Source organism: Herpailurus yagouaroundi, unplaced genomic scaffold (assembly GCF_014898765.1).
Source record: "Herpailurus yagouaroundi ecotype Mexico unplaced genomic scaffold, PumYag 163, whole genome shotgun sequence".
NCBI lineage: Eukaryota > Metazoa > Chordata > Mammalia > Carnivora > Felidae > Herpailurus > Herpailurus yagouaroundi.
In genome coordinates, this window is record NW_024412404.1 from 49,701,216 (window position 1) to 49,728,764 (window position 27,549).

The 27,549-nt window shown below is 41.6% G+C and overlaps 1 protein-coding gene across 5 annotated transcripts in view; it reads right to left on the reverse strand.

The window, feature by feature from the left end:
- Positions 1-27,549, reverse strand: part of GPAM (glycerol-3-phosphate acyltransferase, mitochondrial) — a 63,677-nt gene that overhangs the window by 13,298 nt on the left and 22,830 nt on the right. For 2 of the 5 annotated variants that reach the window (XM_040486429.1, XM_040486426.1), the window contains exons 2-13: positions 21,696-21,826; positions 20,461-20,583; positions 17,608-17,681; positions 14,087-14,200; positions 11,712-11,858; positions 11,016-11,112; positions 10,202-10,338; positions 7,293-7,392; positions 6,754-6,966; positions 3,430-3,543; positions 1,606-1,691; positions 306-421 (exon numbers count right to left, since the gene is read on the reverse strand). In XM_040486429.1, coding sequence (XP_040342363.1) covers positions 306-421; positions 1,606-1,691; positions 3,430-3,543; positions 6,754-6,966; positions 7,293-7,392; positions 10,202-10,338; positions 11,016-11,112; positions 11,712-11,858; positions 14,087-14,200; positions 17,608-17,681; positions 20,461-20,583; positions 21,696-21,797 — 1,423 coding nt within the window. In that variant the 5' untranslated portion in view covers positions 21,798-21,826. Of the gene's footprint in view, positions 1-305; positions 422-1,605; positions 1,692-3,429; positions 3,544-6,753; positions 6,967-7,292; positions 7,393-10,201; positions 10,339-11,015; positions 11,113-11,711; positions 11,859-14,086; positions 14,201-17,607; positions 17,682-20,460; positions 20,584-21,695; positions 21,827-21,913; positions 22,084-22,613; positions 22,639-23,562; positions 23,741-27,549 lie in introns of those variants that run through there. The other 3 variants (XM_040486428.1, XM_040486427.1, XM_040486431.1) reach the window with 3 other exon arrangements.

The window sequence follows — 27,549 nt, forward strand, 5'->3', positions numbered from 1 at the left end:
TTAGTTCAAACAAACAAGTTCGTGAGCAAAAGAGGCAACAGATCATCCTGACGGTACTACTTTTTAGAAAGCAGAAGACCTACCACATGAGCACCTAATTACCAGGCACTGTGTGTGAGGTTTTCCTCGATTCGTTCAGATGCCCACAGCATCCCCTTTCTAACAACTTGCCATCACCACCCCTGTAGCGGGTGATGCCACCAGAGGTACAGCCTGACTACAGCGGTCTCCAAAACCAGTGTGGTCTGCCCTGCCTGTGCTGAGTCTGCAGGGCAGGATTATAAAGAGTCTGGCGTTGGACTTACTGAAGAGGATGTGCTCGGCCAGATTGGCAATTAATCTTCTTCGGAAGGATTCACCTGTTGCATTTCTGGGCTCGGTAACGGATGTGTCTGCACCTTCATCAGCAGCATCACTGGGTCTGAAAAGATTTTTTTTTAATTAGACTCTACAACCACACTCTTTTATAAGCAAACTATCTAGAACTAAGGCGTAAATGTATCAGACACTTCCAACCACTACACAGTCTACATTTAAACCACCAACAGATTATTTCTGTGCACTGTCTTCCTCCATAATATACTTTATTGGGTTTAACACACTCTCCTGACCAAAAGACTTTTATTGAATTAGGACTAGTCTATTGGTACATCACCCCCAAAACCCACTGGCTGGTCAAAAAAACTGCATAAAGCAAGAGATCTCATTTTATTATCGTTAGTTTTTTTTTTTTTTTTTGAGAGAGAGAAAGAGCACAAGTGGGGGAGGGGGAGGGAGAATTCCAAGCAGGCTCCGTACTGAGCACAGAGCCTCATGCGGGCTTCATCCCATGATCATGTGAGATCATGACCTGAGCCAAAATCAAGAGTCAGACGCTTAACTGACTGGGCCAACCAGGTGCCCTGATACCTCATTTTATTTTTGATTTTTTTTTAATCTTTTAAAAATGTTTATTTATTTTGAGAGAGAGAGAGAGAGAGAGTGTGTGCACACAAGTGGGGGAGGTAGGGAGAGAGAGAATCTCAAGCAGGCTCCATGCTATCAGAGCAGATCCCAACACGGGGCTCAATCTCACAGACCATGAGATCGTGACCCAAGCCGAAATCAAGAGTCTGCTGCTTAACCGACTAAGCCACCTAGGTGCCCCCGATACCTCATTTTGAAACATTTCTAAAATTTCAACACTTGAACACATTAAGGGAAGGGCTTAATATTTAATTTCTCTAAGTTACAATTCAATTTGAGTTCTGGAAAACTGACATAGGAAAACCCTTTCATACTCTGCACTAACAATATACATAACCTAAGCTACTACCAAAAGGAATTCAGTTCCCACATTCAAAAGCATAAATCAAATAAGAACTCTTACCCGATTCATACACTCAAAAGGATTTTATAAGGCAAATAATCAGAAACCTCCAGACTAATACGAAAACCCATCACTTCACTATCCTTTATCAAACCAAGAGAAAAGTTCCTCAAAGTGAGGAAGTGAAAACGAGAACATGCACATTCTTCAGAAAAGTAACCTATTTTTCTATGCCGTGGAGGGAACAATAGATACTTGTTGGTTTGGTTAGTATACAACATTTCCACAAATCTTACCTTGGAGGAAGGATGGCTGGTAGCAATGCCTGCTCCAGGGAGAGTGGAGCAGATGCGGGTTTCTGACTCTGGCTTTCTAAATATTCCTGGAGCCGTGGGGGAATACAACACAATCATTAACTCTCATTGTCTTGCTTACACAAACATACATAAAATACAATTTGCTCTTCAAAAAGTAAAAAGGGAATAGTTTATAAAATGAGCCACACTACAGGGCAGAAGTACCACACTCAAGGACCTTCAGAAGCGCGGACTCACCCCAGAATGCTGGCAAGCGCAAAACCGAAAGACTGATGATAGAAAGGATGGGACAGTGATGCTTAAGCTCAATTATTTAAAAGTTAAAGGAATGAGGGGCGCCTGGGTGGCGCAGTCGGTTAAGCGTCCGACTTCAGCCAGGTCACGATCTCGCGGTCCGGGAGTTCGAGCCCCGCGTCGGGCTCTGGGCTGATGGCTCAGAGCCTGGAGCCTGTTTCCGATTCTGTGTCTCCCTCTCTCTCTGCCCCTCCCCCGTTCATGCTCTGTCTCTCTCTGTCCCAAAAATAAATAAACGTTGAAAAAAAATTAAAAAAAAAAATAAAAGTTAAAGGAATGAGAAAGAATGAAATATGGCCTTTTGTAGCAACGTGGATGGAACTGGAGAGTGTCATGCTAAGTGAAATAAGTCATACAGAGAAAGACAGACACCATATGGTTTCACTCTTATGTGGATCCTGAGAAACTTAACAGAAGACCATGGGGGAGGGGAAAGGGAAAAAAAAAAAAAAAAAGAGAGGGAGAGAGCCAAACCATAAGAGACTCTTAAAAACTGAGAACTGAGGGTTGATGGGGGGGGTGGGGGTGGGGTGGGTGATGGGCACTGAGGAGGGTACCTGTTGGGATGAGCATTGGGCGTTGTATGGAAACCAATTTGACAATAAATTTCATATTAAAAAAATAAAATAAAAATAAATAAAAGTTAAAGGAAAACTCATAACTTTTCTCACATCTACACGAAATTATTTGACATTCCCAATTATTACTATTAGTGATAATCAACACAACCATGCTTTTTAAAGGAAATCTGACAACCTAAGGGTTACATAATAGTCAAAAGAACCTCCATCCAAAAGCAAATCCTAACAATATAGGGCAGATGTGCAATGGTTTTGAAAAAGACAAAATGGTAAGAAATGGCAAGGCTCCTAGAAGGTGAAAGCGTGTAAGGCCAGGAAGCGTCCAGCCCGGCAGTTAGAGTCTTTAAAGTAAAGGTATGAAAAAGGAAAAAGCAGGACTTCTGCTCCTTACCCCTGGGCTCCCGATTTCCATACTCATCCTTCTCCTTCTTTACCAACTTGAAAATCTTAGGAATTTCAAACTGCCAGGATCCCAGGGACCCACAGCCCCAGGCTCCTGCATAAGAACAGCACTATCCCTTTGAATGTGCAGGTGCGAGATTCCACTCAGTAGAACAGAACATCATCCTGGACTCTCAACTGTACCCTACTTTAGGGGCTAGGTTTTGAAATTTTTCCATAAAGGCGATTTTAGAACATAATATAAAATAGCAACATATATTATGAAGCAACATGCAAAATTCCCGCGAACTAAAAAAAATAATAAATACGGACCCCGCTATTTCCCAAAGACAGACATTTAGTATCATGCCAACAGGCATACTTTGGTGGGATAATTTAGGAAATGCCATTCTTGACATAGTCCTCATTTTACAAGAGAAGAAACTGAGGTCACACATAGAGGAGGCAACAGAGGCAGGGGCAGAGGCCACATCTTCTGACTCGGAGCTACACCAAGGCTTTAACAGAGCCTCATTCCACCACTCACCTTTAAGGAAAATGGTTGTGCAAAATCCACTCTGACACATCCGTAGTTTTTTCGTAACATTCTGATAACGCCTCTAGCTACGCTCCAAAGGCTCTCGTTCTTCTTAGGTTTTCCCTAAATTCCAATTTTCAAAATAATAGTGTGGATAAGAGATAAAGCTAACAGGTATTCTGCTATACAAAAACTACCAGTTATTTTTATGGAAACTGGAGGTTTGTATTGAAAAGGACAACACTGAATAAAGAGGGAAAGTACGTATTCATTGACTGAGACCTGTCAGAAAATGGTCAGCACGCAAGATGCTACAAGATGTAATCCTTTCATGAGGGGAGGCAGTTTGGTCAACGGAAAACAGAACACTTAACGCTAATTCATATAGTACACTGTTCACACCATTCACAAAAACACCACTACAAACTACGGTGCTGGCACAAAAATAAAAACATAGATCAATGGAACAGAGTACGAAGTCCAGAAATAAACCCACAATTATATGGTCAATTAATCTTTGACAAAGGAGGAAAGAATATGCAATAGGAAAAAGACAGCCTCTTCAACAAACGGCGTTGGGAAAACTAGACAGCAGCAAGCAAAGAATGAAAAACGGACCACATTTTCACCACACACAAAAATAAACTTGAAATGGATTAAAGACCTAAATGTGAGACCTGAAACCATAAAAATCCCTGAAGAGAGCACAAGTAGTAATTTCTCTGACATCAGCCATAGCAACATTTTTCTAGATAGGTCTCCTGAGGCAAGGGCAAAAAAAGCAAAAATAAACTATTGGGACTACATCAAAATAAAAAGTTTTTGCATAACAAAAGAAACATTTAACAAAACTAAAAGACGTCCTACTGAATGGGAGAAGATATTTGCAAACAAAATATGTGATAAAGGTTAGTGTTAAAATATACAAAGAAGTGATACAACTTAACACCAGAAAAAACAAATAATCCAATTAAAAAATGGGCAGAACACATGAATAGATAAGTCTCCAAAGAAGACTTACAGATGGCCAATACATGAAAAAATGCTGAACATCACTCATCATCAGGGAAATGCAAATCAAAACTACAATGAGATATCACCTCACATCTGTCAGAATGGCTAAAATCAAAAACACTAGAAATAACAAGTGTTGGTGACGATGTGGAGAAAAAGAATCCCTCTCGTGCACTGCTGGTGGGAATGCAAACTGGTGCAGCCACTGTGGCAAACGGTATGGAGGTTCCTCAAAAAGTCAAAAACAGAACTACCCTATGATCCAGGAATCGCACTACTGGTATTTACCCAAAAATCAAAAAAAAAAAAAAAAAAAAAAGGCTTTAAAGGGATACACGCACCCCTATTTTATTGCAGTATTTACAACAGCCAAATTATGGAAGGAGCCCAAGTGTCCATCGACAGATGAATGGATACAGATGTGGTGCATATATACACAATGGAATATTACTCGGCCACAAAAAGTATGAAATCTTGCCATTTGCGGCGACAGAGAGAGAACTAGAGAGTATAATGCTGAGCAAAATAAACCCACTCAGAGAAACACAAATACCATATGATTTCACTTATATGTGGAATTCAAGAAACAAAACAAATAACAAAGGAAAAGAGAGAGAAACCAAGAAACAGACTCAAAACTATAGAGAACAAACAGATGGATACCAGAGGGGGTAACCTGGTAACCTGGGGGTGTAGGAAACAGGTGAAGGGGGTGAAGACTGCACTTGCAATGAGCACTGAGTAATGTAGAGAATTGTTGAGTCACTATCTTGTACACCTGAAACTAACATAACACTGTGTAACTGTACTGGAACTAAAATTTAAAGCTTAAAAAAGAAAAAAAAAATACCACTGCAAATCAACGAAAGATAAAACTGGTGCAACAGGAAGGAGAACGGTTTGCAGTTCTGAGAAAAATAAGATGTCAAAGAAGCCACTTAATATGAAGTCTGATGATCACCAGCGTCCAAATATCTAACATTAGGCAACTGAACGCCAAATCCAGCCCCACGGTGGCCTTTAACCCTATTATTCATTTAGTAACATTTCCTGAACATTAATTGACATAAGGCACAATGACAGGCATATAAGGGACACAGGACTCTGATATGGCCTCATGAGACAGGGTGAGTGGTGCACACCTTCAAGACAGACAAATATACCCAAGGAGGGGTCTCCTAAGAGAAACTCAGGTGACAGTTCAGCTCATCACTTCATTCGTAAAGCCTCTAATTATCTAGTGTCCTTCAGCTTCTGGCATGCTTCCACACTCAACAAGAGCAAAACAAAATCTCTCGGGAACTCTCACAATGCAGGTAGGAATGGGAAGTTGGTAAGAGCACTCTCGAAAACTCAGTATCTACTAATGCTGAACACATGTATACTTTATGACCCAACCATTTCCACTCCTAGGTACATACCTAACAAAATGCATACCTGTGTTCATCAAGAGAAATATACAAGATTGACCATAGTCAAAAAACTAGAAACCAAACTGTTTTCAACTGAATAAACCATAGTACACTCATACACTGGAATACTACATGACTATGAGAATGAACACACTCTAACTATATGCAGCATGGATGAATCCCACCAACACCTACTTGAGCAAGGAAAACCAGAAGACCACACACTACACAATTTCATTTAGGTAAGAGTCCAAAAATAGGCAAAACCAATCTATTCTGTAAGAAGTCAAGATAAACAGTTACCCTTGAGGGGACAGTGAAGAAAGGGGCACAAGGGGGGCTCCTAGGGGCTAATAATATTGTCCCTTGCTGTGCGTGATTCCTCGGGCATGTTCACTTTGGGACAGGATAATTCAAGCTACAGGCTTATGATCTGTGCATTCTTCTGCAACTTACTATACTCACTTCAATAAATAGTTTACTAAGAAGTTACTGCCACCTACCAAGTTAATTTATTCTAAATTGCTTTATCAACATGATCTCAGCATTTCGTCAGGCTGAACTTACAATTTATACGCAAACTACAACCCCGGGGAAAACGACATATATATAACCCTCCAGGCAGAGATGGCAACATGGGGCCAAGTGTTCTCCCGTTTCCCGATCCCGATCCCACGATCGAGGCCAACACTGAAGAATCTAGCCACACCACTCCCTCCGAGAGCAGGGAAGCGCCACATTAGCACTACCCATCAGGCGGGCACAAAAGATGAAAACTACTCACCATGCCCATTCTACATGTATCCTGTTTTAAACAGTACCAGAAACCCTCCTAATTCCAAAAGCACTTCTCTAAAAGCAAAAGACTTGAAAGTGAAGAAGACTTTTGGGTGGGCAATCCTCTTACCAGTTGTTCGCCATTGTAGTGACCTTCAATAATGCGATCGTAGGAGATTCCAACAGGTATGATCAAGATGTCTGGGATGGTATTGGTAGACAGCGTATCAACCACAACTGACAAAAGTCCTGCCCGAGCACAGGAGGTTTTCCCACTCCTAGAGCGTGTGCCTTCCAGAAAAATCTCTAAGAATTGCTGCTGTCGAAGTAGTTCAACTATATGCTGGGACAGAAGGAGAATGTAAACATGAAATCAAGCCCGCACCACTTAGAACAAGCTCAGCCAAGTTAAATCTTCCAACAAATGAAAACCTAGAACTTCACTACTGACAAAGTGTTTTACTCACATAAATAATAGCAAGTCAGCTCCTCCAAGCTCTATTTTGGTGATTACAAAAATAATCATCAAACCCATACCCAAACAATACCACTCAAATAATTACACAGACAACATTCTTTTTTTTTTTTAAATCTCAATCAAGTCTCTTTTTCTTCTACTGTGGAATAACGACTATAACTGCTTTAAGGACACTGAGACAGCATACATACCCCGTGGAGCAAAGCTCTATAGAGAATATCCTTCCGCCCATCTGGCGTTTCATCTAGCCTTCGTCGGATGAAAAAGCCCCCAAGCTTATGGATCAAGGTACTAGATATTGAAGAATGCGTTAGTTATTTATATAGAAAAATATACGAATACTTAAGTTCCAACTTACTTCACAACATACACCATATGAATATAAACCACGTGTCGTTGGAGCTGCTGCTATTTCTCCACTTTCCATATTACTGATGTTTCAGTCGCTGACATCATTCATCAGCCTTCAGAACATCACTTTGTGTACTGAAGCCCTATTAATGTCTGTTCACAACCAAAAGAAGTCTGTACGATATCCCTGCAAAGGTGGTGTTACAGATTTTAAGAGGATTATGAAATACTGCTAAATTTTAAAAGCTGGCCAAGGGTCTCAGGGCACCAACCATTAGACATCCTGAAATGTGCTTCTGGCACACGAACCACAAAATGAATATGAGGTTACAAAAGCTCCTATGGGGACATTTTTTCAAGAAAGTACTGCTTAGAGAGTATCTCTGTGAGCCCATGATAATTTTATCAAACCCAAACCAAGCATAACCAATTTTCCAAAACGTGAAACAAGAATGTGCTTCATGTACACTTACACAGGGATAAAGCGATTCTTTTCTCAATCCCTTGTTTCTCTCTACAACATTGATGGATTTTTATATTACGATGAAATTTTACAATATGCAAGTCAACCTTTCCAAACACAGAGCCTCTTCCTAATTCTTCTCTAATAGAGTGATATTAAAATAGCAATATCAACACATATTTCCAGTATCTTCTGTAGTCAGGACAAGGAGGCAACAGTAAGATGTCCCCAGAGCTAAATTTCACTCTCTGAGAACAAGACTGCAGAGAAGTTCATAGAGAATGTGAGATGAGCCACCCACGGAACAACCCGCCCCAGAAAGTGACTTGTGAATGTATAGGTTGGCATGTATCAAAAGAAAGCTGCGAATCAACAGGTAAGGTCACTGACTGGCTGTCACGTATGAAGGAAAGACGAGCTAAGCAACGACTGGTATAGAGTTCATGAAAAGAAAAGTTGGATTATGTGAAATTATCAATTTTTAACATGCATTTCCATGGGATCCTTCCAGGAGCACTTCCAAGCTGAGAACCTGGAGGGAATGATTACAGGAGTTATTCTCATTGTAGGAAAGGCAAACTGTACAGGGCAGGGCCTCCTAGAGCCCGAAGGGAACACTCCTCTTGGCTCTAAATCTATGCCTGCCAACAACTTTCTGATGACACTCTTCCCCTCCAGTGGGCTTCGTGCCCAGTGCGAAGCCCAACATGGGGCTTGAACTCACAACCCTAAGATCAAGACCTGAGCTGAGATCAAGAGTTGGACGCTTAACTGACTGAGCTGCCCAGACACCCCAACTTTCTGATGACTTTCTAATGCAACTTCCCAGGTTCCTCAATACTGGGAAGAGGTGCACAGAAGAGTAAACAGATGTTCTAGTCCCTAGAGAAGCATGTCTGCCCCGTACGGGTATATCACATTGTATTAGAGCTATTTGTCTACATTCCCCAGTAGATTATGAGCAATTTGAAGGAAAGGACACAGCACTTCTTCACTCTTGTCTAAAGTATAGCTGGGTAAGAATCAGCTGACTGAATGAATGAATGGCTCTGCTCAACCATTCACATGAGTCTGGTTAGCCACAGAACTCTGAGCCCAGCAATTAGGAAGGAGCTCCTTGGACTGTGAGGCTGAGGAAAGGGAGAGGACTGCCACTTTGTGAGACCCTGTGTGCACAACCCACAAGCCCACTTCCCTTCCTGTTACTGTAAGTCCATCCTCCTCATACTCCCTACTGCTTGCTCAGAGCTGACCTCAGGGATGCTCTATGCTTTGAAATTTGAGCCATCAATATCCCAAACCAACTAAACCTACTCCTTGTTCATTCCCCATTGGTGCTCAGCTCCACTATGTACCTAGTACCCTGGCGGTAAAGATCAAGGAGTGTCCCTCCCTCATCAACCCCTCTCCCACTCTGGACTAGCATTTGGTCTTATAAATTCACCTTACTAAATACTTTTCAAATCTATGCCCTCCTCACCAAGAGCACCACTACAAATTTTAATCTAAGCCTTCGTTACCTTTTGCCTGAACTCTTACAATACAGTCAGAATGGTTCTAACTCCCTCTAATCGAGAGTGACTGTTCAAAATGCAAATCTGACCACTTCTCAACTACAGGATACACTCTAAACTCTCGGCTTAAAAATTGTTCTGACCCAGCTCTCACTCCCTACGCAATGGCCACCTCTGGCCTCTGACCCTTCCCACCGTATCCTGCACTCTAACCCTAACCCTATTGAACTGTCTGCCGCTTCCTAACCGTACCACACACTTGAAACTTTCTGCATCTTCACATGCTATTTCCTCTGAACGGAACCCACCCCATCCTCTGAAAACTTCTAAAATACACCTTCTGCGTCATGCTGAAATTATTACATGTTTCTAGTGTTACTAAATTACGAGGTCAAAGTTAACAGGTGTGGTTCTTCTCACCTACTTTGTACCAACACCACCGTCCACCCCCACCCCCATCTTCCCTACTGCCAACTCTGATACAGTAATTTGCTATGTGGTCTAATTGCCTTTCAGCCATTTGATAAATATTGCCCATGAAGTTGAGGTATTCACAGTTCACCAAGCATTCCATACAGAGCACAGGAAGAACGGTGACAGTCTTATAGCTTTTTTGTACTTTTCAACTTTTCCACAATAAATTTTTATAATGAAAGTAAAGCAGCTCATGTCATCTTTACAGTAACGTGGTTCAAACCATAAAAGGAAAAAAAAGAAAAATGTAAAATACAATCTTTTCCATACCTTACATTTCAAAACAAGCTGATCTTACCTGAAGATGGGAATGTTGAGATTGTTGCCGGAAGCGATGTATGGCGCCTTGATGTTATGGCAGAAGAGAATGAACGTGAGCAGCAGATAATCAATGTGTGATCTGTGAACTGGTAGAAACAGAAGTGGCAAATTCATCTAGTAAAAGAAAAAAATGCCAAAGTTCAAACTCAAACGCGAACTTGGATCACACTCTGCAACTTCATATTTGGTCAGAATCACTCAAACACAGGCTGATCAACGACTCGTTCTTGAAAAACATTTTCCGGTAACATGAACGTCTTGCATTGTAATACTTCCGCGGCTGAAAACCACCAGAGCCACAATAAAAAGGAGCTGGGGAAGGAGAAGCACAATGGAGAGTTCAAGTGGACTCTCTCTGTCTTCTGAGAGGCAGCCCTGATTATGTTTAAAAAAAAAAAAAAAGAAAAAAGAAAAAAGGCAAAGGGTTGAGAGGCAAGCCTGGTTTGGCTTGAAATCACAGGCGATCATTTACCAGCCATGACTGGGAAATCTTAATCTGTCTGTGCTTTATATTTCCTCATTTATAAATAGGGATTATTCCACCTGCTCTTTGAGTTGTTGCAAAGCAACCCACCCAAGGAATCCTGCACAGCTGGCAGGTCCCCCTTCACCCACCTCTCAGCCCCTCACCAAATGCCACTGTGGTACATCTCTCGGGGGGGGGGGGGGGGGGCATCTGCTGAATGGGCAGGAATGCACACAGCACACAAAAGAACATTTCCATACAGAAGAGCTCTAACATCATCCACAAACATGGGGAAAATGGAATGACAGATCACAGAAACTCTTGCCTCAGTTGCAGCTTTAACCATCTCAAGTTGGCCTTTGTGAATTTGAATATTCCAAAAGAAGCTGTTGAACAGTTTGAGCAACACCCATCCTGTCAGTCTAAGGGGGAGGGGGGAGAGAAGAAAAGGAATTTAAATGCATATACATACATTTATATAGACGTTGACTTTTATCTATTCAAGTTTCTGAACCTACAACCTAAAAGTGCTTTCAAGTGACTTAGTGTCTGTATCTGCATCTGAACTTTTACATATAGACTCATAGATACAGATTACTTATTACAGACTAAAATCTTCCATTTTTATTTATTACAGACTAAAATCTTCATTTCAAACAGCAGACTTTACACATCAGAAACAAATGATCAAATGAACATTTAGGTGAGCAGAATGCCATATAAAACCACTCCCTTTAAGATATGGGTGTGTGAACCCTGGCTCACAAGTCTAGAGAGAGGTCAGCAGTAATTCAGTGGCTGTTATTAGTTAACAAAGATTAAGGAACCTTAAAATCTACCACAGTGCTACTTCCCACATAATTTGAATACAAATATAAAAATAAAAAGGAGTTAGTTTTCCCATCAGATTATGTCCAATTTCTTTTGGACCAAAACCACTGTGCTAGGAAAGCCCAATGGTTCAGTCCCTGTTTGCTCAAAACAGCTCTCATTGAAAGCTTTTTGCTTTGCCTTTTAATACCTGATCATCGTTGGTGAGACAGTGGCAACCATTTCTTGAAGGATCCTTTTGGCTTTCTTTTTCACTTTATTGATGGCTTTTGACTGCTGCTGGGCAGAACCATCAGGATTTAATTCAGCAGCCACTTCTGCAATTGCCTCCTGTACTCTGAATTGAAAGCAGAAAGACAATGTAACTGTTTCTGTGTGACATCCTGCATTCAGTATTTTCTAAATCATAGATATAAATCACAAAACAAAACTTATCTTCTCTTTAATATGTGATTAACACAATAAGCTCAAGTTAGATGTGTTTTGTTTGGCTGCCTACTGAATATTAGGGATATTATATTCCTGAATCAATGAATCCCTGAGGAATCTGGAAGGCAGATTTAAGAATCTAACTCAAATTCAATGGGTAACAACGACATCAATTGAAACGTTCCAGATATGCTGTGAGGGACACAAAGTTGCACTCTAGCAGAGGGGAGAGAAAGGTTATCCCTTTAGGCATATAGTTCAGAGGTATCCAAAGCTCACTGCCAAAGTAACATGAGATTTTTCTCTTGAAGATCTAATTTATTACTCATTTATACTGTGACTTTATTAGAACTATATGTAAAACTCTCTAGGAGGGATCAAAGAGGGGCATAGATATTTACAAGCGTTTTCCATTTTAAACCAGTAATGTAAGAAAGGCGCCGCTCAAGATTAAAACAACACACAACAATAAACAGTGAAGTTAAGAGAGAAGATTTAATCCAGTTTGGTAAATCTTCCACGTGACCTGGGGAAGAACATACGAGATTAAACCTCCTTAAATCACTTTTAATATTCTAGTTACTAGTCAAAACACCTGGGTGGGATAAAACATACTTGGAGGTTTTTACCTAGAAAACAGAATATATAGTAACCCAAAGGAGTTTCAAATAATTCCTTTTTCTCCCACTGTTGCTACTGATTTTAGACCAGCACGGAGCAAAGCTCCACATAGCCCCATAACTCATCAATACAAAAGACCAATTCCACAGGACACTGATGCCTTTAATACCTTTATTTCAATCTGGCCAGGAATGTTTTTACAAGTAATTGACAAGATAATTAAATCTCCATTATCAACTATTTACTCATTCATTCAATAAATACTTACTGAGTACCTACCATGGGCCACCACTGTTCAGGTCTTCATAGCCACACTACAGGATCTGCATTTCTTTTATTTTTTTTTAATTTTTTTAATGTTTATTTATTTTTGAGACAGGGAGAAACAGAGCATGAACGGGGGAGGGTCAGAGAGAGGGAGAAACAGAATCTGAAGCAGGCTCCAGGCTCTGAGCTGTCAGCACAGAGCCCGATGCAGGGCTCGAACTCACAAACCGTGAGATCATGACCTGAGCCGAAGTCAGACGCTTAACCCACTGAGCCACCCAGGCGCCCCCAGATCTACATTTCTAAGCAGTCTTTTCAAACCACTGTAGTCTCTGGCTCCCCAAATCAAGGTAGATGTCCACCACAGGCCACACCAATGAGGCAGAGTAGAGACTGATCTTCATGCAAACTCCCATATTCTAATGCCTAAACTTGAGAATGACTTCTTTCCCTGTTCGATCTGATTTCAAGCCAGTCTCTGCTATTTTCTAAGCAAGTTCCTCTGAGAGCAAGGACAGAACCTTATTCTCTTAAAATTTCTAGTAATGATTTTCTAGTACAAGAATTTGTGCCTACATCCTCAAAAATTATTTGACAGAAATATCAAACATGCTTCTCTTTTGGTTATAAAATAGGAAACACAAGGGGCACCTGGGTGGCTCAGTCGGTTAAGCACCTGACTTCGGCTCAGGTCATGGTCTCATGGTTCATGAGTTCGAGCCCAGCATCGGGCTCTGTGCAGACAGCTCCGAGCCTGGAGCCTGCTTCCGATTCTGGGTCTCCGTCTCTCTCTGCCCCATCCCCACTTGCACTCTGTGTGTGTCTCTCTCTCTCTCTCTCTCAAAAATAAATAAACATTAAAAAAATTTTTTATGAAGTAGCAAGTTTAAAAAACAAGTAACAAATAAAACAGGAAAACACAAGGTCCCAAACATTTACATTACAGAAAACAGAGAACTGGAAATATGTGCATCTCTGAATTCCAACTCTCCTTTCATATATTAGAAACCCATTCATTCAATCGTTAATGCATAAAACAAGACTGCTGTTCCCGCATGGCACTGCTCACCAAAACCATCTCTTCTCCTGCCTTTCCTTGCTTTCCTTTGGAGTTTAATATCTGACATTTGGAAATGGAAACCCCTCCTGAGACAGAGTCCCAGAGTCCCAAGGTTAATAAAGGCAATACTGCCCTGCCCCACCTCCCTTCCCTGTCTCTTCCTTTTACAACAGCATCCCCACCCTTACCTACTGCTGTTCAGGACATTTTCCGTCACGTTGGCGGCAAACATGCCTGTATGGACATCCCGCTCTTGAACAAAAAGCACATAAGAAAGACGTCTTGCAAGCCATCCTCGATGCCTGCAACGTGAAAGGGGAAAAAAAAAAAAAAAAAAAAAGACTTAGGAACACTTAAAATGAACTGCTTAAATTATACAGCTGTTTCCCTGATGTAGAAACAAAGCCTCATTTCATCTATTCCTGCTATCTGGTGTTATCCTATAGCAAATTCTCCTTGGCAGTTCAAGATGATCCGTGGCAATTCCACTCACAATTTCTTTCATGTACTCTCAACTAAAATTTAAACTTGGAATTTGAGTACTAAAATGCCTGAATAGTGTACTCTGCAAATAATAAACCAAATCGGCTGTGGGCTATAAAGAGATAATTTGGAAGTCTTTTCCTACCATAAAGGGCTTTTTTGTTATTACAGTAATTCTTCTAAGATAATCGCTAACTCTCAAATTGAGTGGACAAGGCGAATCAGTCAAGGGAAGTCAAGGATAACTAAAGTATGGCCTGAACACCTATATACAGGGCTCATGAGGCCAGAAGTTCTTTCCCTTTTTCTTCCCCCATATTTGACATTTCTAAGGGATAGGACATATGCACACCAATGTTGGTGGCTATGTGTTATTTATATGGGGGCTTGGGGACAGAGAACTCAGAAAAAGAAGGTTAGAAACCTTCATATGCAATATTTTGAAACCATGTGTAATGATTGTGTAATGCCTCATTATCATTTCCCCCTTAAGGACATTCAAATGGCCAGATTTCAGATATAAATTCATGAACTCTGAAAAGCCTTCAGTTGAAGAAATTTGAGGAAGAACTATGGAATCACTCATTCCTTCATCTTTTTTGCTGACATTCTCTTTTTCTTCCTCCTTTCCTAGTTGTCTGCAAATTTGGTCCAATAGGGTAAGTATTTAATTCTAAATTCTTCCTTGAGTGAATACTTTCAGAACTGTTATTAGAATGTACAGTCTCAGGGGTGCCTGGGTGGCTCCGTCGGTTGAGCGTCTGACTTCGGCTCAGGTCATGATCTCGCGGTCTGTGGGTTTGAGCCCTGCTTCGGGCTCTGTGCTAACAGCTCAGAGCCTGGAGCCAGTTTCTGATTCTGTGTCTCCCTCTCTCTCTGACCCTCCCCCGTTCATGTTCTGTCTCTGTCTCAAAAAATAAATAAACGTTAAAAAAAAAATTAAAAAAAAAAAAAAAAGAATGCACAAAGTCCCAGTTCTTGATGAAATCCTTTTGTAATGGACTGAAAGCTCTGTGTGTGTGTGTGTGTGTGTGTGTGTGTGTGTGTGTGTGTATAAAAACGTCTACCCTTCACTTCATGTAACACACAGAGCAGCCAAACAGCCAGCTCAACCACACAGGCAGTTTATTACACCGAACGGTTTCATATCACCGAGTCATTATCACATTGAATGGTTTCATATCACTGAGTCAATATGGCATATGCTTTTTTTTTTCTTAACTGCCTCCAACTGAGGGCAACAAATGAACCCTCTGACTTTATACATAAAATGTCTACTTACATAAACAAGAAGAGGCTCTCTATGAGATCCCTTTTCTTAGGATCTTAATCAAGTCAAAAAGGGGAAAAAAACACATCAGTGGCCCAGAATTTCTCCTCTCTCCTTTAAATGTAAGATAGAGGGGCGCCTGGGTGGCGCAGTCGGTTAAGCGTCCGACTTCAGCCAGGTCACGATCTCGCGGTCCGTGAGTTCGAGCCCCGCGTCACGCTCTGGGCGGATGGCTCAGAGCCTGGAGCCTGTTTCTGATTCTGTGTCTCCCTCTCTCTCTGCCCCTCCCCCGTTCATGCTCTGCCTCTCTCCGTCCCAAAAATAAATAAATGTTGAAAAAAAATAAAAATAAAAATAAATGTAAGAGACAGAAGGGTAGCATGGGAATGGGAAAAAATATGTCCCTTGATTTTAGTTCTATTAAAAAAAAAAAGGCATTTAATATATATGCAAGTATTGTCATTCTCAATTATGATCTCATCACCAAAATATGATTAGTAATTCCAGAAAGCCTTCAAATTTAACTATTTGACTTCTTAGATAAATTTTCACAGAATTTAAAGCATTTCTCATCACCTGAGCCTACTACTGACCTATCCCAGGCATTTACTCTTAGAATTATAAGGACTGGTAGCATTTTTGGCTGCCATTCTCTCCCGCCTCACAGACTTTCACACAATCGTGGCGGCGCGCTCCCGTATCCCCTAGCCTAGATTCACTAAAACAAAGCCTCTTTTCTCTCACTCAGATGCCCAACAGCCCATCCCCATGTGTCTGAAGTCTGGAAGAATTCTAAAAAACGTCTTAAGCTAATAATAAATTAAAGAGCATTTGCTCAATATAGGAAAATATCTTCTAAAACTCCATAGATCAGGCTGATTTCAATTTTTAAGTATAAAATAATAATAATTTGTAAGCCATTCAACCCTACCCTTTCCTCAGATAAATCTTTACCATGTTTTGTCACACTTCAGATATAAAATCAGTATACAGGGGCCCCTGGGTGGCTCGGTTGGTTGAGCATCCAACTCTTGATTTCAGCTTAGGTCATGGTCTCACGGTCCATGGGATCAAGCCCCTCGTCAGGCTTTGCCCTGGCAGCACACAGCCTGCTTGGGATTGATTCTCTCTCCCTCTCTCTGCCCCTCCCCCACTCACTCTCTCTCAAAATAAATGAATAAGCTTTAAAAATATATATATACTGGGACGCCTGGGTGGCTTAGTTAAGCATTCGACTTCAGCTCAGGTCATGATCTCATAGTTCATGAGTTCAAGCCCCGTGTCGGACTCTGTGCTGACAGCTCAAAGCCTGGAGCCTGCTTTGGATTCTGTCTCCCTCTCTCTCTGCCCACCCCCCCCCCCCACCCACACACACACACCCTGCTCATACTCAGTCTCTTTCTCTCTCTTTCAAAAATAAATAAAACATTAAAAAAAATTTTTTTTTAATAAAAATATATATACAAATGGGGCGCCTGGGTGGCTCAGTTGGTTGAGCGTCTGACTTTGGCTCAGGTCATGATCTCGTGGTTTGTGAGTTTGAGCCCACATTGGGCTCTGTGCTGACAGCTCAGAGCCTAGAGCCTGCTTCGGGTTCTGTGTCTCCCTCTCCGTCTGCCCCTTCCCTGCTGGTACTGTCTTTCCATGTCTCTCAAAAAATGAAATAAAACATCAAAAAATTAAAATGTACACACACACACACACACACAACAAAAAGAGAAAGCTATAGGTGATATCTACACCCTCATGAAATAGTTACCATATAATTACATAGCAGTAATAGTAACAGATCTCTCAGGTGGCTGTACTGCTTCCAATTTTTAGATAAAGCCTCTTGTGTCACAAGCTCAATTCTATTAACTCAAAAACATGAAGAGATTCATCTTAAGGTATAGGCACTGATTATTACAGTTCTTCTTTTGAGATGTATTAGAAACATAAGAAATTTCTTTTTACCTTGTGTGAGTTTCATTGATATAAATAACATTCCGCAAACCCAAAGATGGGATACTGGAGTTGAAAAATTTATCCTACATGAAACGAAATACACACAGACATAAATATACAATTGGATTTCTGGCAAAGAGCTCACATTAGCACTTCTTGATAACTTTTATAACTCAAGTATGAAGTTTGGCATTGCAAAAATCTAAGTGATGAAGAAAAATTACATTTTATTGAGAAAAGTACTTTTTGGCCTTCAGAGAAGGTCACAAACTTGCAAAGGAAATTGTGCCTCCCTGTCCTGCCTCATTCCCCACCCTCAACCCAAAAGAGTTAAAGCTACAGAGAGCTTAAATCAACGACAGGAACACTGAAGATTTCAGTGTTTCCCACATGTAAAAATACCGTGCTAAGTACCATAGTTATCTTTAGATTACTAAATCTGGCAATAATGCTGACACAGTAATTATTATCCCCATTTTACAGACAGAAAAATTGAGACGGACAGGGGTTTTTAATATTCAAATCTACATCTTGCTCTAAAGGTTTACTTCATTAGAAAACGTATGGCTGGGGCGCCTGGGTGGCGCAGTCGGTTAAGCGTCTGACTTCAGCCAGGTCACAATCTCACGGTCTGTGAGTTCGAGCCCCGCGTCAGGCTCTGGGCTGATGGCTCAGAGCCTGGAGCCTGTTTCCAATTCTGTGTCTCCCTCTCTCTCTGCCCCTCCCCTGTCCATGCTCTGTCTCTCTCTGTCTCAAAAATAAATAAACGTTGAAAAAAAAATTTTTTTTAAAAAAGAAAATGTATGGCTGAAGGGGACTCTCTTTACAGGAAACCTTAAGGGATAATTCAGAGAGAGTTCTGCTCAAAAGAGAAAGTCTATAGCTTTATCAGTGTGGACAAAAAGGTAAGCTTTCCACAGATAAATGTTGGGAAAGCATAATGTACCTTCAATAAAAGATATAAAAATATTTAAGTGAATCTCTTTAGAGATCAGGAAAACGGTATCAGAGAAAGGGTAGCAAATATCAAAAAAAAATTATAAAAATATTATTTAAAATTATTTTAAATAGGGACACCTGGGTGGCTCAGTTGGTTGAACATCCGACTTGGGATTTCAGCTCGGGTCATGATCTCACTGGTCACGGGATTGAGTCCCATGTCAGGCTCTGCGCTGAAGGTATGGAGCCTGCTTGGGATTTTCTCTCTCCCTCTCTCTCCTCCTCTCTCTGCCCCTCCCCTACTCACGTTCTCTAGTAAGTATTTTAAAAATCATTTTAAATAAACATGCCATGGAAGAACATCAAAGATCAAGTTCAGCTCCAACAGGAACTGTATTTAAGCAAAAATCAATTATATACTATACTACTGACCTATTCCTACCCCAAACCACTCCTATCACCACCACCAAGTAATTTCCTATATTCTCTTCTGACTTAAGAACACATTAGAGTCAAGGTATTATTTTGATCTTTTAAGCATTTGAAATTAGAATTAGATAAGATGCCAGGTCTAAAAAGAAAGCCACATGATCATCTATTTAAATTTGTATTCCTACTGGCCTATTAACCTGAACTGGCCATACTCCCGGACCGCAAATTATCATGACCGTTCCATTCTACCAACCTAGCACTTCTGTTCTAAAAGGAACAATATTTATGATTAAGACATTCTTGAGCAGACCTGAATATTTAACATAAACTGCTTGGGTCCCACACAAATCTTTTCCAAGTTAGTAAATCCCTTTATACCAGACTCAGAATTCTACTTCCTGCCAAGCCAACCCAGAATAGAACATTCACGCAGTACAGCTAGATATTTACGCAGATTACAAGCAATCTCTATAAATGACAGGCACTTAGATGGCAGAATTTCTGTCCTGATAACTGGCCCATCCCAGAGAGAGCTGAACGTCCAGGCATACCTTTTAAAAGGCAACTCTACTGCCGGAGAACACAGCCACATTAGATTCTAAATTCCTGTGCTAACTCATCCCTCTAGCAAACTGCCAACAGAGGCTGACCACTCATTCGAGTGACTTTTCAAATACTACACTGTAATATGGATGATTTTACATGACTTGTGTCTGTTTCACCAAGATACAAACAACAAGCCCATATACACTCTATTTAAAATATTCATCCTTGAGGCACCTGGGTGGCCCTCACCTGGGAGGCAACTGGCCCTAGTTAAGTATCTTACACTTGATTTCGGGTCAGGTCATGATCTCATGGTGATTAGATGGAGCTCCAAGGGGGGCTCTGACCTGGGTATGGAGCCTGCTTGGGATTCTCTCTCTGCCTTTCCCTCTGCCCCTCCCCCACGTGCTTGCGCTCTCTCTCAAAAAAATAAATTAAATCTTCATCCTAACATTTAGTAACCATCCTTCACTATCATAGTCAACAGACACCCTCCATCCCTACTCACCCTCCCCCAACAGAAACTTACCAAAAGGAGAGTAGGGCAAAGCCATAGTTTTGAAGCTTTAAAACTCTCTCCTGCTACCCCTTGCTCATCTTGCTAGAAGTTGAACATTGAGTTAAAAGTTCAACATGTAGAAGTTACATGAAGGTTCCCACCAACTCTTAGTTATCTAAAAGTAAGATCTACTCTTCCCCTAAAGTCATACTAAACTAAAACAACCAAATTATCACTTAGCATCAACTGTTTAACCAATATTTACTGAATAAATGAATGGAAAGACAAATTGAGTCAACGTCATTACTTGCAATAATTTGGTTTATAAACATGCGCCTAAGTTCTTAAAACAAATTAAGTCCATTAAGACTACCCAGTAATAAGATTCACACAAAGTTGGAATTTCACTCTGTTTATTAAAGGTCAACAAGCAGTAACACTCTTACCCAGCTCTGGGGAGTACAGGAATAACAACATCTTCCAACAAATGGCCTTTTCCGGCTCATTAGGCTTTCTTTCCATTTTAAGGTTGCAGATCTGAAGACAGTAGGTCTGAAACCACACTCACCCTAATAAACGTTAAGGGGAAAAAGTGTCTGAATGGCCAGAAAACTATACTTGTCCACTTTCTCTCTAAAACTAAGATATTTCAGAAGAGAAACTTAGTACTTCGATTTCTTTTGGTAGTATAAGTTCCTCAGTGTAATTTTCCTTCATGGTACTCCCCTCCATCATCAACACTTGGAACAAAACTTGGAACATAAGCAAAAATTGAACACTGAAGAATGATAATGGCTAGCAAGGACGTCTGCACACTCAGAGGTTCAAAGGCAAGATTAAACAGCCCATGACAGTAGCAGGTAAATAAAATCAGGCTCCTGGATCCATACAGGGAACAGTTAATCTTATTCCTCTTCAATCACAGATGCCCACAAAAGCACTACAAAGTCTTACATAGTAAGCAAGTTGTTACATACAACTTGAAATATTTTAAATTAAAAAACAAGGTAAACTTATGTAACATTCCTTTATCCTGGCTGGAATTTAAATTATACCTGTCCAGTTAGGGTCAAATTCTGCTCCTGTTTTAAACATTTTGTTCATTGAGTTCATTAGTTGCTCAAATACCAGACAAAACATTCTCAAAAATTAGCAGAACCCCCCCCCCAAAACTCTGATATCATTTTTATATAAAGCAGAGTGCTCAAGAAATATTTTAAACAAGCCATGTTATGTCAAAATGGGGGGGGGGGGGTGAACACAATACAAGAAAATGCATATCCTTTGAATTGAGATTCATACTAAAATTTATTTCCCATTTAGAAGAAAAAAAAAAACCCTTTATTTCCATTACAAAATTCATACTTATTACATTATGGAAAACAGATACAGAAAGTACACCATCCAAAACAACTCCTAGGTTTTTTTTTTCTAGGCAAAGTATTTTGCTTTTTAACATAATCACTGTGCTTAAATATCCTACCCAACTGTCTCTTCCCAATTAACATAAAACCATAAGAATTTTTAAATATGAGGTCTCATAGGCATACCTTCTAACAGCTGGAGGCAGTTTCTTTAGATATTAACCTCTACTCGATATTATGTCGTTTCCAGTTCTCCACCTTCATAAACAACATTAAAATGAACATCTTTGAATGTTTTTAACCCCTATTCAACTTACCCATTCCTCGTTTGCATGCTTACATCGACCAACACTGTATTCTGATGAATTTGGCAGGTAAGAAACATCTATTGTGCCAAGGGTCAGTGCAGATTCATCCATGTCACAAGGGGTAACTCCCAGATCATGTGCTATAAAAAAAAAAAAAAAAAAAAAAGATATATACACCATTTAAATTAATAAGCCAGACAGTAGACACCAAAACTCAAAATTCTGACCTTGACGTTATTTTGTTCCATCATACGATGTCAAATGACCTCTGATGGGCTTCCACCATGTTTAGTTGATGTGTAAAAACAGTGTTTGATGTGTTTAAACTCAACAACATCTCCGGTAGACTGTTCTTATTTTTTTTTTTTTTTAAATCAACATCTGCATCTTTAGACTTCTTGAATAAAACAGCCATGAAAGGGCAACGTAAATAATAGCTTATTTCAGGTAGGTGACGAAGAATTATTTTATTTGCATTAATAACTGAACAGTTCCTGGGAGAATGGAGGCCATGTGTTTATTTGATTAAATATAAGTTACATGTATGCACACAAATAGGTAATTTTCCTTAATTATGTGCTGGTAATTTTTGGTCATACATACTATGCAATGGAAGCATGGGTAAAGGCAAGAACCTTTAGAGAGAGCGCCTCTAAAGTTCCCCACTTAAACTGAATTGAGCTCTCAATTTTCTCGTGATGTCTTAAATGCAATGGCATTTGCACTTTTAATACATCTACAAAGCTTTAAATCAAAACCACACCATCTTGAAATATCGGACTTAAAAGCTTTCACCCTTTTCGATGTCTTTTCATACCCTAAGGGAAAATGTTCACTAACGGTGCACTGCTAAAGAAAACAGAGATTAACCTAAAATATAAAAACTCCCTAATTCTCAAATTGCTTCAGCTTTTGTCTATTTCTCACCTGGCCTTAAATTATTCCTTTAAAATTCTGAAAGGTCACGTCCAGGGTAACTTATTTGGAGCGTATATTCTGATTTCGTTATAATCCCCATACGGGTTTGCTGCGGCAACTACTGTCCTCGGCACAACCATTATATAGCACATCCTTAACAATTTAACATGGCATCAACCTAACCTAACAGGCCAGGAGAAAATAGGAAAGCAATACACCTGGCATGAAAGCTCTTCACGATTGTAAAATAAATCAGCTATCAGTTTCCCATGCAGAATGTAGCTAAAACATGGGGAGCCCCGCTGCGGCCCGAGAAAAAGTCCCTGGTGGCCCCAGAGCTGGAGGAGTGGAAGAAGAGAGAGCAGATTGCCAATAGGAAGTCACGGCTTCGCTCCTCCCTCCCTACAGCGTTGATCCGAGGTCCCTAACTAAATCAAAATCTGGAGGCGCCAGACTATGGGCTGAGGGGAACCAACTCTGGGTTTTGTAAGAACAGCGATCGGAGGAGGCTCACCTCGGAAGCCAAACATACACGAATTCAAACCACCCACTGCTGACCATCTGTGTGACTTTGAACAAGTTGGTTAACTTCTATGCCTGGGTTTCCCCATCTGGAAAATGGGCATAATGCTAGATCCTACCTCCTGGGGGTTGCTGGGAGGGCTGGATTGTACCTATAAAGTGCCTAACCCAGCGTCTGACACACGGTGCCACGCTCAGACCAATCAATGGTCTTGTGCCATCGGACTGTTCTCAGCACCAGCTGCTTGCAGAGCACCCCAGCAGCCTCAAAGGCAATGAGGTGCGTAGGCTACTCAGTCCACGGGAACTTCCCTCCTCCAGCGGAGCCCACACCGCGGCCCGGTCTCCCAGGGAGAGAACCATCCCGACCCCCCACCCAGCACGAGCCGGGCCCACTTCTCAGGAGGAACCCCGGAGCTCGGGGGATAAGAACAACCTGCCGGCGTCGCGCCGGGTCCAGCGGAGAGGGCGACGACGCCCTTGGCGCGGCGCTCCGGGCCCGAGCAGCCTCCCGCAGCCGCTCTCGCCCTCGCGGTCCGCACCCGGCAGCTGCGCCGGCTTCGGCTGCGGCTGCTGCAGCTGCCGGCACTTCAAGTCTCCGCCGGTGCTGCTGCAACGTCGCGTCCCGATGACGCAGGCGGCGCCCGCGAGTGAGCGGAGCCGGAGGGAGTGGGCCGACCTCAGACGTGGGCGGGGGGGGGAGGAGGGGGGCGGCGCCCGGGCTCCGCGTTCGGATCGCAATAGAACGTGCGCACACAAGGGGGCCGGTGGGGCCAATAACGGAGCGCGAGCGCCTAATCGGAAGGTTACTCTGCCTCGGCGCAGAGTCACGTGTGCGCGCGCCTGCGCGTTGCTGCACGTGCGCCTGAGGCTCCATTGTGTCAACTCTGCCCATCTGGAGGTCTGTACCCCCGCCTCGCTCTTTGGGGAGTGTTCGCCTGGGCGGTTTGGTTCACTTGTGCGTGTGTGTGGGGTTAGGAAATTTGTAAGACTGCAGAAATTGTCAGGGTTGGGGGAGCTGCGGATCGGGAGCGGCCCTGTTGTGTAATGTCTGTTAACGGTGGCCGAGTGCCTTTTCCTTACAATGGAAGAAAATGAGTTGAAAGAAAAATAAATAAGGCTTAAAAGAGCCCGAGTCCAAATCTGCCTACCTCTCACCCTTCAAACAAAATAACTTGGGGTCACAAGGAAGTTCTTTCACAATATTTGTCATGCCATTGACAAGGCCAGTGGTTATCAAGAACATTAGCAATTCGGAAGGCAAAAGATAACGTTTTACCCCCACCTTAACAACAAACATTGTTTGAACTGGCAGATGGGAATATGAAGGTGATTAAGACGGAGCAGAGTCCGTGGTCTCACACCTCTGCTGCCAGTCCTCATCTCCTCTATGAACGTTAACCCCCACTTCTATCGAAACATGCCCTCCGCGTCCCCCCATCAAAAACCATCCAGAGCTCTCCACAGTCCACATGCCGGAGCCTGGCACGTAGGCCTCCAACAGATAGGCCTCCAATAGCCAGACTTTCCCCGCAGTCGCCAAGAGGAGCTCCCACAGCAACCTCTCTGGTTGTCCCTAGTCAAAACACGGGCTCCCGTAGTCTTAATTGTGCCCACACCACTCTTTTCTAAATTCTATCATTCTTTCCTGAACTAGGTCCCCAAGCCTTCCCTAACTTCTCCAGCCCTCAGTAATCACACCCTTCTGTGAAAGCTCACAGATTTACCCAGGTGCCACATTCTGGATCTTTATCAATTTGTGTCATTCTTCCACAAGAGTAGGAACTCATCGTCAATGTCTGACTTTTCTGGGTCTCAGTAAAAACAGCACTCCTTTATGGTAAACCCTCAATAGCTACTCTTGAAGCTGAGGAACAAGAAGAAAAACAAGAGTTCCTTTTCTTGAACTTTCTGCTTCTATTTCTAAATTCATCTCAGAATTCAGGGGAGTCCTTCTTTTAAAACAATCCAAAACTGTAGGAGTGGCGATGCAAGAAAAAAAAAAAAAAAAGATTGAGCTGCTTGAAGTCCAAATTCCTGTCTTTATTCAAACCCACACACACCTTAACTCCAAGCACACACCTAAGTCTTCAAAGGCTATGTTGACTAGAATACCATGAATTCAAATCCCAAAACATCATGACATTTTGTGTGTAGATTTCTGGTCCCTGACCAAAAAGAAAAAGAAAAAAAGAAAACAGAGGAACGTCTCAGGGTTTGAAGTCACAGCTAAAGAAAAAGTAATGTGAAATGAAAGAGAGAGAGCATTACAGGAATGGAAATGGAAGCCAGAGGGGAAAATTACATTCTCTTTCACAGAGTTTATTTGTAGTTACTCTTCTGTAACATCCATTGCACAAGGATGAACTGTACTTGCAGGAGATGTGGATTGCAATGCAAGGTGTTTCAGGTTACGTAAGGAGAGTTGTTTCAGAAACAGCTGACAACCTCAGCAATCTGTTTTATCAACAGAACAACAATAATTTATAGTAATCCAGCAGCTAAGGCAGCTAAGATGGAACAACATTGACTGTATTTACTCTTCTACTAAAACAACTAAAGAAATAAAATAGGCAGCAGGGCAGGGCAGGGCAGACCATAAGAGAGAGCAGACAAATAAGGTGAGCACTCTGCTTACTAAGGCAGGTGCCAGACAGCAGTGCAGAGAGGGGGATCCAGAAAAAGCTAGACAGACTCCCTGAGTTGAGGAGATAGAATCGGGAGACCAGGGAAGCCCAAACAGCTGGAGCTGGGAGTAGAAACCTAGAGAGAAGAGAACTACACGTGTTAGGAGGAGCTGTGAAGACCTACAGGTCCTGCTCCAGTCTTCAGCTGATTAGCACGTGAATGGGAGGAAACTAACCAAGGCCAGGGAAAGAGCCACCTAGACAGAGAGAGCGAACAATCACCAAAGGTTGCATGGGGCAGGGAATTGGTTCTGTTCCCACAAGTCAGAGTGGAAAGGTACCCAGCGATCATACAGGACCAGGAACAGGACCTGATCCTGGCACCCAGATCAGAAACCTCATAATTTATGACTCACTAGGTCTTGCCTTGGGAGTGGAGTAAAAATAACCTTAGGGTAATTGCTGTTCTGGTCCTACCTAACAAATGTTAAATACTAGCCCCAAAAGGATCAAACCGATTCCAAGAACAGTGTCCCAGAACAAGGCCCAACAGTACTTGGAAATCAGAAAAGGAAATGAAATTCCTTTTCTGAAGGAAATCAGAAAAATCCAGCACCCAGTTCACAGTGTCTGGCAACCAACTGAAAATGATCAGGCATACAAAAAAAAAGTGGGAAAAAATGGTCCATATACGGAGAAAAATGAATCAATTGAAAGAATCACAGAAATGACAGAGATTACAGACTCAGTAAACTAGGACATTAGAAAACAATTCGAGAGGGGCGCCTGGGTGGCGCAGTCGGTTAAGCGTCCAACTTCAGCCAGGTCACGATCTCGTGGTCCGTGAGTTCGAGCCCCGCGTCAGGCTCTGGGCTGATGGCTCGGAGCCTGGAGCCTGCTTCCGATTCTGTGTCTCCCTCTCTCTCTGCCCCTCCCCCGTTCATGCTCTGTCTCTCTCTGTCCCAAAAATAAATAAATGTTGAAAAAAAAATTAAAAAAAAAGAAAACAATTCGAGGGGCAACTGGGTGGCTCAGTCGGTTAAACGTCTGACTTCATCTCAGGTCATGATCTCACACTCCGTGAGTTCGAGCCCACCTCGGGCTCTGTGCTGACAGCTAGAGCCTGGAGCCTGCTTCTGATTCTGTCTCCCTCTCTCTCTGCCCCTCCCCTGCTCATGCTCTCTCTCTCTGTCTCAAAAATAAATAAAAAATTTAAAAAAAATAATTAGATCTGTATTCTATGTGGCCAAAAGAAGTAGAGACATGGAATCTTTTTAAAAGACCCAAAGCAAACGCCTAGAAATTAAAAGAACGTTGTCTGAGATTTTCAACACACACAGCTCTACATTTCTTTCAGATTAAATATTACTGAAAAAAAAAAACAAAAGTTAAAGAACCTGAAAACATTGCAATAAAAACTATCCCAAATGAAATACAGAGGGAATAAAAAGACTGAAAATATAAGAAAAAAACACAAAAGTTAAAGAACCTGAAAACACTGCAATAAAAACTATCTCAAATGAAATACAGAGGGAATAAAAAGACTGAAAATATAAGCAGAGTATCCATGAGCTTAACATACATGCAGGTGGAATCCCTGAAGCAAATATGAGAGTGAGGAGGAGTCAGCACAGGCAGAAAAAAAAATTCCAAGACATAGTGTCTAGAAACTTCCCAATTTTGGTAAAAACTATCAACTCACAAATCCCAGAAGCTCAACAAGCTCTAAGTAGAAATACATAGAAAACTATACTAAGGAATATCACCATTAAATTGCTTAAAACCAGTGCTGAAGT